Source organism: Homarus americanus, unplaced genomic scaffold (assembly GCF_018991925.1).
Source record: "Homarus americanus isolate GMGI-L3 unplaced genomic scaffold, GMGI_Hamer_2.0 scaffold20930, whole genome shotgun sequence".
NCBI classification, from domain to species: domain Eukaryota; kingdom Metazoa; phylum Arthropoda; class Malacostraca; order Decapoda; family Nephropidae; genus Homarus; species Homarus americanus.
In genome coordinates, this window is record NW_024748502.1 from 10,728,363 (window position 1) to 10,740,222 (window position 11,860).

Sequence of the window (11,860 nt, forward strand, 5' to 3'; positions counted from 1 at the left end):
GCACATGAAGATCACAAAGTCTACAGGTGCTTCTATGATCAAGTATTTTCACAACCGGGTGCTTCTCAAGACAGAAAAATTACTTGTGAGGTACTTGGTGCGTCAGGCGCGACGCAACATGGCGGTCGACACGCGCTCTGTGAAGGACTACGCACGTGAACTGTACATGGCAGTGGCACGAAAGATGGGAACTTCAGAGCCCAAACCCTTTACTGCTTCCTCTGGGTGGTTACAGAGGTTTAAGATCCGGAACAAGATCACCAATATAAACATTGGTGGTGAAGAAGCGAGTGCTGATCGTGCTGCGGCTCGGGAATTTCCTCCGTTTTTACGTGAGATTATGGAGGAAGGACAGTACACCGACGACCAGGTGTTTAACATGGACGAATCTGGTCTTTTCTGGAGAAAACTACCTTCCAAGTCCTACATTGTGAAGAATGCCAGCAGGATTCGGGGCCGGAAAATGCAGAAGGAACGCATCACCGTCCTGTTTGCCACCAATGCCTCCGGTACCTGTAAGCTCAAGTTGTCGGTGATCCACACAGCCCGCAAGCCGCACGCCTACAAAACCATGGACATGACCAAGCAAAATGTCCACTGGCTGACAGCACGTAAGGCATGGATGTTCTCTACACTGTCCCTCTCCTGGTTTGATGACTGTTTTGTTCCCGATGTAAAAAAATTCTGTGAGCAACAGAATGTGCCATTTAATATTTTGTTGCTGCTGGACAACGCACCAGGACACTCGCCCCTACTGTTAGATCGTCACCCCAACGTAAAAGTGGTCTTCCTTCCTCCCAACACTACGTCTATATTACAGCCCATGGACCAGGAGTTGATTTGCAATGTGAAAGCTGCATTCTCAACAAAAAAATTCCAGCTCCTGAACGACTACACCAACACCAGGGAAGAGTTGCGTGACCTGAGTGACACCACCCCCGATAGCAAGAGCGACGAAGATGAGGAACAACGGTTAGAACAGCAAAAAATACTCTTCAAACAATTCTGGAGAATATTTAACATCAAGAAAGCTGTGGACATCTTGGTGGAGTCATGGGATCAGCTGTCTATTGCTACAATTCGTCACGCATGGAGACATGTGTTGCATGGAATACCAGGTGAGAGGAGGAGTCAATCTGTGACTGGTGAGGTTCAGAATGTTGCAGTAGCAGTGGACCTTGCCAGAGAAGCTGCGCAGACTGTTACAGTTCCAGGCTTCTCCGAGACCACCAACGACGACATCCTGGAGGTGATCAGAAATCCTGAAGTGACTGCCGACGAGATGTTGGAAGAAGAACACGTCAGTGAAGAGGAGGAAGAAGGTGCGTCAGTCTCCGAAGAACACAGTTTAAGTCATAGTGATATTAAGGGTGCCATGGAGTTTGCAGAGAAAATTAAGTCCGTCCTTTCCCGCGACAATGACGATGACCGCTATGAAGTCTTCCATAACCGGCTGGTGCAGGCTATGGAGCCGTACATCACGGTGTATCACGACAACATCAACGCCAGCCGTCAGCAAAGCATAACAGATTTCTTCACCCGCAACCCACCACAGCCAGCCCAAGCCAGTGATAGTGACAGTGAAGTTGACTTTGAGGGATTTGTCAGGGAAGCCCTGACAACTGTAAGTGACAGTGATGATGATTCACCTAGTAATGGTGATTCACCTGAGGGCCAGTAATCTGCCCTCTGCCTCGGAACCAGCCTCCATCCCCGTATGCCGACCCATCTCTTCTACTACCGTAAGTGTTCCACAAAATTTTTCGTTTTTTAACCTATTCTTTATTTTTCCTATGTTAACCTTTATCTTTTCTAACCTAACCTCTTCTATATTACTTGTTTTTTCATACCATCATAAAGTTAAGATAAAATTTTTACTACAACATAGTTGTGTGTCGTCAAAAAGTGGAGTTTGGGGATCGGCCTGGACTCTATTTCAATTAATTCCATATGTTATGTTATTCACTTTCCGCGTTTCTCACTTTCCGCGGGACCCTCTGGGTTACATTAACCGCGTAATGTGAGGACCAACTGTAGTAAGAAAGTAATAATATGCAAGACCTTAAGACACCCATATGGAAACAAACACAATGGAACATGTAAAATCAAGTCATCCTGTAATCTCATTTTCTTGCAGAGCCGAGAACCAGGCTGCTCTAACAGTCAGATTTCAGATTTGCCCTGGGAGAGGGCTAGTTCAATGGGCACCCCTCTTGAACACTGCTTGTTTTACAAGGTACTTTCACCTTTTGACCTACACCTTAAGTCAAACTATTACAGTATTGTATAGTCTCGATTTAATCGGATTTCCTTTACGCGGTTGGTCATTTACGCGGCACCTGGCCAGACCGGAAATTATTAGTTACGCGGTACATTCCATCATTTACGCGGAAAGCGGCACGGGCAGGGTGAACACTAGGTCGCCCATTCAACAAAACATTACCAAGTTCTTCACCCGCCACCCACCACAGCCAGCCAAAGTCAGTGATAGTGATAGTGAGGATATGGACTTTGAGGGGTTTGACAAAGAGGCCCTGCAAGCCTTTGTGGTAGTTAGTGATACAAGTGATACAGGTGAGGGTCAATAATCTGCCCTCTGCCTCGGAACCAACCCCCCATCCTCGTGTGCCCAGCCATCTCTTCTACTAACCTAAGAGTTAAAAAACCTAACATTATTGATATTTCTCTTAAATATTAATTGTGTGTGCATACCATCATAAAATTAACATGTTATTTTTACTACAACGCACGTAATGTGTTAGAAAAAGGGTAGTCTGGGGGTCGGCCCAGTCTCTATTTCAATTAATCCCATATGTTCTGTTATTTCGTTTACGCGTTTCTCGTTTTACGCGGACCTCCACGGGTTTAATTGACCGCATAAACCGAGACTATACTATAGTATAGTCTGCATTTATGCGGTCAACTGAACCCGTGGAGGTCTGCGTAAAACGAGAAACGCATAAACGAAATAACAGAACATATGGGATTAATTGAAATAGAGACTGGGCCGACCCCCAAACTCCACTTTTTCCGACACAATACGTACATTGTAGTAAAAATAGTATCTTAATTTTATGATGGTATGCACACACACATAATATAGAAGAGAAATATCAATAAGAGAATAATATACTGTACCAGGTAAAAGAAAAATCAAGGTTTAACACTTACGTTAGTAGAAGAGATGAGTCGGCACACGGGGATGAGGGCTGGTTCCGAGGCAGAGGGCAGATAAGTGGCCCTCAGGTGAATCACTATCACTATCCACCACAGATGTCAGGGCCTCCCTGACAAACCCCTCTAAGTCACCATCACTGTCACTATCACTGACTTGGGCTGGTTGTGGTGGGTTGCGGGCGAAGAAGTCGGTGATGTTAAGCCGACGGCTAGTGTTGATGTGGTAGTGATACATCTTGATATACGGCTCCATAGTTTGGTCTAGATGGTTATTGGAGACTTCATATCAGTGATTGACAGGGTCTTTGGAAAGGATGAGCTTGAGTTTCTCGGCAAACTCGAAGGCATCCTGTATATCACCATGTGTTAACTTCTGTTCTAGTGCTGTGGCACCACCTGCCTCCTCACTGACGTCATCGTTTTCCAACATATCATCAGCAGTCACCTCAGGATCCCTGATTACCTCCATGATGTCATCGTTGGTGGTCTCAGAGAAGCCTGCAGCTGTAACACTCTGTTCAGCTTCTCTTGCAAGGTCCACTGCTACTGCAACAGACTGATCCTCTCCAGCCACAGGTTGACTCTGCCTGCCACCTGGGATACCCTGCAACACATGCCGCCACGCGTGACGAATCGTTGCCACAAGCAGCTGCCCCCATGCCTCCACCAAGAAATCAACAGCTTTCTTTACGTCAAACATTTTCCAAAACTGTTAACTCGCACTTCATGCTCCACCAACTCTTGTTCTGGATCCTCGTCCTCGCTATCTGTGCCACTCAGAAGGTTCCGCAACTCATCCTTGGTGTTTGTGCAGCCGTTCAGGAGCTTAAACTTCTTTGCGGAGAATGCAGCCTTAACGTTGCATATCAACTCCTGCTCCATGGGCTGGATTAACGACGTAGTGTTGGGAGGAAGGAAGACCACTTTTACACTGGGGTGACGATCCAACAGTAGGGGTGAGTGTCCTGGTGCGTTGTCAAGGAGCAACAAAATGTTAAATGGAACATTATGTTGCTCGCAGAATTTCTTAACGTTGGGAACGAAACAGTCGTCAAACCAGGAGAGGGACAGACCAGTAAACATCCACGCCTTAGGTGCGGTTAGCCAGTGGACATTTAGCTTGGTCATATTCTTGTAGGCGTGCGGCTTGCGGGCTGTGTGGATCACCGACAACTTGAGCTTACAGGTGCCGGAGGTATTGGTGGTAAACAGGACGGTGATGCGCTCCTTCTGCAACTTCCGGACCTGACACTTGCTGGCAGACTTGACAACGAAGGTCTTGGAAGGTAATTTTTTCCAAAACAGACCAGATTCATCCATGCTGAACACCTGGTTGTCGGTGTACTGTCCTTCCTCCATAATGTCACGTAAGAATGGAGGAAAATCCATGGCGGCAGCACGGTCAGCACTGGCTCCTTCACCAACAATGTTAATGTTGGTTATCTTGTTCCTTTTCTTAAACCCTTGCAGCCACCCAGAGGAAGCAGTGAAGGGTTTGGGCTCTGCAATTTCCATCTTGCGCGCCACTGATTTGTAGGGTTCACGGGCGTAGTCCTGCACTGCCCGCATGTTGACCGCCATGTTACGTCTTGCCTGACGAATCAAGTAGCTCACCAGTAAATTCTCAGTCTTGAGCAGCACCTTATTCTGACAATACTTCACCATCGAAGCACCTGCAGACTTTGTGATGCTCATGTGTTCTTTTATCTTGGCGGCATCCTTCTTGATTGTACAAATCATAGATTCGTTAACTCCATGCTGGCGCACGAGATCAACTTGTAGCGTTCCCTTTTCTAAGTCCTGGACGATTTTGTATTTTACTTCGTAACTTAGGGCGCGTCGTATCTTCTTGGGCTTGGGGCGGTTTGGTCCAGGAAATTCAAGGTTTTCTGAGGTGGTGGGGGTCCAGCGGAAGCCATTGTTGAACAGATTAGTGGGCACAAGAGAGAACAGCATACATGGAGACTGTGAACAATGAGACTGGCCCGGCTATGTCAGTGGCTTCTTCCTTCCCGTGGCTGGGCACTTCATATTACATTAGACCAATCACAGCTAGCGGCGGAGGGAGGAAAGGATGCGTGACCCAATCACAGTCAGATACGTCATATGACATCAGCGATAACGCAACAGCGACATACTATGCACCCTCACCGCGCCGCTTCCCGAGTATAGTCAAGAATGGACCGCGTGAATCATAATTGGCGCGACGCGTCTGGACCTCTCGCCGCATATATGATGCAATGAACCGCGTAATTAAAACATTTCATTCTGCCAAGGTGCCACGTAAATGACCAAACGCGTAAACCAAATCCACGTAAATCAAGACTAAACAGTACTGTAATATATTTTCCATAACCCAACCTCGTAAGGTGAGTCATGTCTGCTGTCTAGTACAGTATACATAATGCCAAGGCAAGTCTCATCATTTTAGCTCAATTGTAAACAAAGTTCCATCCACCTAAGCATGAAGCCAAGGAAAGAGTGTGGGTGTCCAAGCTGCCTGACTACGGTCTCTGCTGGAAAGTACTCCTACTTCTGGGATATCAGAATTTACTCCTCGTTTTTATTAATGCTACAAGGCTATTGTTACCTAGAGCAAGCTAGACAAGAGGTAGGAGGTAATGCTAAATAAGCTCCAAACATGCGCTTCTAGGAGTCAACCTCATTTTATCCATCATCTGTTTCGACTAGGAAGTTTTGGTTCCTTGACTTTTATGTAACCGTACAGTACTTCAGTATTATCCTGGAACCAGCGGGAGTGAATACCTATCAGTAACCAGAGCTTCAATAATCAGTGGACTTTATCCCCAAGGAGGTGAGTTGAGGGAAATTGTCTCCTAAGTCACGAGTCTGATAAAACATAAATACTGTGTCAGGTACTAAGATAACATAACCTAAAATCTCCAGGTGGAATAATGTTGAACTTAAAACAAATATATACCCATAAGGAAAATATGTGACCTCATAAATTTCAAACATGAGCCTCTTAATACACCAAAGACCAGGACAGAAGATGGTACAGTACAGTGGTCCCTCGGTTAACGAACATAATTCGTTCCACAGAGTCGTTCATTAACCGAAATTTTTTTTTAACTGAATCCATTGTTTCAATGGGATATTGGGTAATTGGTTCCAGCTCACAGAAAAGTACAAACAAAGTAAAAAGAAAATGCAGTAAAGTACACTTACTTTGAGGTGTGTATGTAGAAGGTTCCTGGTTGATGATGATGGGAATTAGAAGTGGGGGTGGAGGAGAAATCACCTTTCAGGGGACCCATGCTTGATGCAGTCATTTCACCAATAAAATTTTAAGTTCACTAGGTGTAATTCTCGATTATTTTATTTAAATCAACACTGCACTGCACTATATATTATCAATATGTTAACTAAATTTCATAATGACCAATAATTTCAGTGTAAAAATGCAAAAATATTCAAGACACCAACAAAACAGATGTTCACTCCACTGTCAACAAAGCCACACTGACGCCTGGTGGCTGAGTCAAGCAGATGATGGGCGCAGAAAAAACTAGTTCCCTGTACTGCATATGTTATCAATATGTTAACTAAATTTTAAAATTACTAATAATTTTAATACAGTAATACCTCGGTTTACGCGGGTTTCGTTTACGCGTTTTGTCATTTACGCGGTACCCTGCCACAACCGGAATGCCCAATTTACGTGGTGCATCTACTCATATACCCGGAGAGCGGCTGGCGGTCCTGCTGCGCCGCCATTTTTGGATTCAAACCTTGATTTTTTGTAACCTAACCTAACTTTACGTAAGTGTTAAACCTTGATTTTTCATTTACCTGGTACAGTATATTATTCTCTTATTGATATTTCTCTTCTATTATGTGTGTGTGCATACCATCATAAAGTTAAGATACTATTTTTAATACAACGTAGGTATTGTGTCTGAAAAAGTGGAGTTTGGGGGTCGGCCCAGTCTCTATTTCAATTAATCCCATATGTTCTGTTATTCCATTTAAGCGTTTCTCGTTTTACGCGCTACTCAGCGGGTTCAATTGACCGCGTAAATCGGGATATTACTGTATAAAAAATGCAAAAATATTAAAGAGCACAACTTTCTTGATATTTACTCAACTGGAAACAAATGTAAACATAGAAGAGATTACTGAATTGGCAGACTAGCCCATCAGCTGATGCTCACAACAAAATGTGTTGTTCGTAAGGATTTCGTTAATCGAAGTTTTGTTCGTTAACCGAATTGAAGATCCAGATGGGAGGTAATTCGTTAATCGAAATTTCATTAATCGAGGAACCACTGTACATTGTTACACAGCGGTGAAGGGTAACAGGAGGGAGAGACTCCGGGCCAAATTTTCCTGAAACAGAAGATATATCTCCTCCTCGGTCAAAAGGGAGCCGCTATAATTCACCGAACACTAACGTTTCCTTATGGACTGAAGTATTCAATACCTGGGCTAAAACAGATATTGGTTTCCAACACTGTAAACCCAATTTAAGAAAACTTCTCCCGCCATGAGCACCCTCTTGGTGGATAGACAAAATCAAACTTGGGATGTCTTAATTGTCATTTAATAGAAACAAACATGCCCCCACACAATGAATTCCATATTAGGTTTGATTTCTACACATAGTGTTACACCTTACCCTTACACAAAATGTTTACACTAACATTAATGGTATATGTTTTGCTTTGATAAATAATGAACCCTCAGTTACAGCATAAAACATACTGTATCTCTATTAATTTTTAATACGGAAAAATACCCAGTTTGACCTCTGGTATATTTTTGGGCAACGTGCTCACATATATAATCAAGTGCCCCAGTTATATTCTCTCTCGTTATTGAAGGAACAAAAACTTCAATCAAATGATAGATGTTGATGAAATGAATGAACTATTATCCCTTCAATCAAGTTACAGTTCAAGAAAAATTTCTCAACCAAGTCAAAATGCGAAGACGTGTAGACACCTGAACGATACACAGGGCTGGAGTGGACAGTCACTGGGGCACGCTGGAGACCAGAAAGAACACTCAGTGTCCATTGTTATACTGCGAGGCTTACTTCCTTCATGTTGAGGGAACTAAAACACTCATGCGTTGTGTTTCCCATAACATGTGCAGGTAAGAAAATTCCACCTGGAGGAGTAACTGATTTTGTAGAAAGTGCAACTCTCGATATATAGGTAGAGGTCAAGATGGACGTAAATACCAATATAATGTACACAATATCTATTTTAAAGTTATCTTATGAACATATATGGCGCTATGTAAATAAACTTATCAGTTTTAATGTAGTTTTAATCTACCGGTAAGTACAATAAGGTCACATAGGTACACCAAGGGTTAAGGGAGAGTAGTGCCGGCTTGGGGTTGGAAGGGGGAGTAGTGCCAGCTTGGGGTTGGAAGGTGGAGTAGTGCCAGCTTGGGGTTGGAAGGAGTGGTGCCAGCTTTGGGTTGGAAAGGTGGAGTAGTGCCGACTGGGGGTTGGGAAGGGGAGTAAGTGCAGCATGGGGTTGGAAGAATGTGCGGCTTGGGGTTGGAAGGGGGAGTAGTGCCAGCTTGGGGTTGAAGGAGTAGTGCCGGCATGGGGTTGGAAGGGAGTAGTGCCGGCTTGGGGTTGGAAGCGGGAGTAGTGCCAGCAGGGTTGGAAGAATAGTGCGGCTTGGGGTTGGAAGGGATGAGTGCGGCTTGGGGTTGGAAGGAGTAGTGCCGGCTTGGGGTTGGAAGGGGAGTAGTGCAGCCTAGGGGTTGGAAGAGTGGAGTGCGGCAGGGTTGGAAGGCGGGTAGTGCGGCATGGGGGTTGGAGAGGAGTAGTGCCAGCTTGGGGTTGGAAAGGGGGAGTAGTGCGGCTTGGGGTTGGAAGGGAAATAGTGCCGGCTTGGGGTTGGAAGGGGAGTAGTGCCGTGGGGAGTTGGAAGGGGAGATGGTGCATTGGGGTTGGAAGGGGAGATAGTGCCGGCATGGGGTTGGAAGGGGAGTAGTGCCGGCTGGGGTTGGAAGGGAATAGTGCGGCATGGGGTTGGAAGGGGAAGTAGTGCCGGCAGGGGTTGAAGAATGGTGCGGCTTGGGGTTGGAAGGGGAATAGTGCGGCTTAGGTTGGAAGGGGTAGTGCCGGCTTGGGGTTGGAAGAATAGTGCCGGCTTAGGGTTGGAAGGGAATAGTGCGGCATGGGGGGTTGGAAGGTAGTGCCAGCTGGGTTGGAAGGAGTAGTGCGGCTCGGGGTTGGAAGAGGAGATGGTATGGCTTGGGGTTGGAAGAGAATGGTGCATGGGGTTGGAAGGAAAGCCCCAGGTTGGGGTTGGAAGGGAGAAAGCCCAGGGTTGGGTTGGAAGGGAGAAGTAGTGCCGGCTTGGGGTTGAAGGGGGAGTAGTGCGGCTTGGGGCTGAAGGGGAGTAAGTGCCGGCAGGGTTGGAAGAATAGTGCCAGCTTGAGGTTGGAAAAGTGGATGCGGCTTGGGGTTGGAAGAGTAGTGCGGCTTAGGGTTGGAAGAGTGGCCGGCTAGGGTTGGAAGAAGTAGTGCCGGCAGGTTTGAAGGAGAAAGCCCAGGTTGGGGTTGGAAGTAGTGCGGCAGGGTTGAAGAATTAGTGCGGCTTGGGGTTGGAAGAATGGGTGCCAGCTTGGGGTTGAAGGGGGAATGAATACCGGCTTAGGGTTGGAAGAAGTAGTGCCGGCTTGGGGTTGGAAGAGATAGTGCGGCTTGGGGTTGGAAGAATGGTGCCGGCTGGGGTTGGAAGGGGAGTAGTGCCGGCTTAGGGTTGGAAGAATGGTACCGGCTTGGGGTTGGAAGGATGAGTGCGGCTTGGGGGTTGGAAGAATGTGCGGCTTGGGGTTGGAAGGGATAGTGCCGGCTTGGGGTTGGAAGAGTGGTAGCCCTGGGGTTGGAAGGGATGATTGCCGGCTTGGGGTTGGAAGGGGGAGTAGTGCCGCTTGGGGTTGGAAGGGGAGTAGAGTGCCGCTTGGGGTTGGAAGGGGTAGTGCCAGCTTGGGGTTGGAAGGGGATGGTGCCGGCTTGGGGTTGGAAGGGGAGTAATGCACAGCTTGGGTTGGAAGGAGTAGTGCCAGCAGGGGTTGGAAGAGTGAGTGCCGGCTGGGTTGGAAGGGGAGTAGTGCCGGCTGGGTTGGAAGGAGTAATGCCAGCTTGGGGTTGGAAGAATGGACGCAGAATGGGGTTGGAAGGAGTAGTGCCGCTTGGGGTTGGAAGGGGTAGTGCCAGCTGGGTTGGAAGGGTAGTGCCGGCTTGGGGTTGGAAGGGTGAAGTGCCAGCAGGGGTTGGAAGAGTAGTGCGGCTGGGTTGGAAGGGGAGTAGTGCGGCTGGGTTGGAAGAGATTAGTGCCGGCTGGGTTGGAAAGGGAAGGTGCCGGCTGGGGTTGGAAGAAGTAGTGCAGCTTGGGGTTGGAAGAATGATGCCGCATGGGGTTGGAAGGAAAAGCCCAGGTTGGGGTTGGAAGGAGAGAAGCCCAGGTTGGGGTTGGAAGGAGAATAGTGCCGGCTTGGGGTTGGAAGAGTAGTGCGGTTTGGGGTTGGAAGAATGGTGCCGCTTAGGGTTGGAAGAATAGTGCGGCATGGGGTTGGAAGAAATAGTGCAACTTGGGGTTGGAAGGAGAGTAGTGCCAGCTTTGGAAGGGATAATAAGTGCCGGCTTGGTTGGAAAGGAGAGTAGTGCTGGCATGGGGTTGGAAGGGGGAGTAGTGCCGGCTTTGGAAGGGATAATAAGTGCCGGCTTGGTTGGAAAGGAGAGTAGTGCTGGCTTGGGGTTGGAGCCAGGTAACCTGAGGGGAGGCAGGTGTTAGGTGATGACCCTCATCACACTAATTATTCCTCTGCCCTGCCCCCACCTGCACCTCTTATGGGTTGAGATGAGCCTGGCCAGCCTAGATTAAGTTACTCATCTCGTTAACTTAATGTTAACGAAATATTTATTTTATCGGAATTCCAGGTTGAGGTTAAATTGAATTTTCACTCCCATACTTGATGTTAAGGCTTGTGACCTACCTAGGTGACTTTATTGTACCTACTTGTACTATGTGACCATATTGTTTCTAACACCTTATTGTATTCAGGTGTACCTATATGACCTTACGGTACCTAGGTTTACCTATATGACCTTACTGTGCCTAAGTCTACAGTAAGAGAATGCAGTATCTTGTCGGGGTTCTGAAGGTACATCGCTGAACGGTTAAGACATTCAATACACATATCTAGTGCCGGATTTAGACCTGTGGAGGCCCCCCTCATTATAACTACCCAAGAGGGTGGGGTGGCGAGTGAAGCGAGCCTAAACATCTGGGAGTTCCGGGGGGCGCTGTAAGCCCCCCTGGAAAATTTTGAAATTTGAACACTTCTTTCGAAAATTTTGAAGCCATATGCAGTTATATTGAGGAAATTAGAACATTGAGAAATTTTTAATTAACTGTATATTTATTGATAGTGTACAAATTCCCAACACACACACACACACACAAAAGTGAGACATGACTGGAGTCATTCATGTGGTTTCAAGTTGACCAGCCCTGATATAGCTACTACCGCACATGTCAAAAAATTTCAAGAGACTTCACAGAAAAGAATATATTATTAGTTATTACAGAGAGGTGATTCTTTGCATTATTAGTCAGCTAAACGGTCTAAACCTCTACTCAAATAATGGTTCTGTCCACTAATGCATGTATAGGACCTCTGCTTAAAT

At 46.5% G+C, this 11,860-nt stretch overlaps 1 protein-coding gene across 1 annotated transcript; it reads right to left on the bottom strand.

The window, feature by feature from the left end:
* Positions 1 to 9,923: 9,923 nt before the first annotated feature.
* LOC121880304 (extensin-1-like) lies at positions 9,924 to 10,586 on the bottom strand. Its single transcript, XM_042387460.1, has one exon. It carries the CDS (start codon positions 10,584 to 10,586, stop codon positions 9,924 to 9,926), a length of 663 nt encoding a protein of 220 aa, XP_042243394.1.
* Positions 10,587 to 11,860: the final 1,274 nt, after the last annotated feature.

Bases quoted from the DNA above. Each gene is read 5' to 3' on its own strand.
- LOC121880304 (XM_042387460.1), bottom strand. From the start codon at position 10,586: ATGCGGCATCATTCTTCCAACCCCAAGCTGCACTACTTCTTCCAACCC.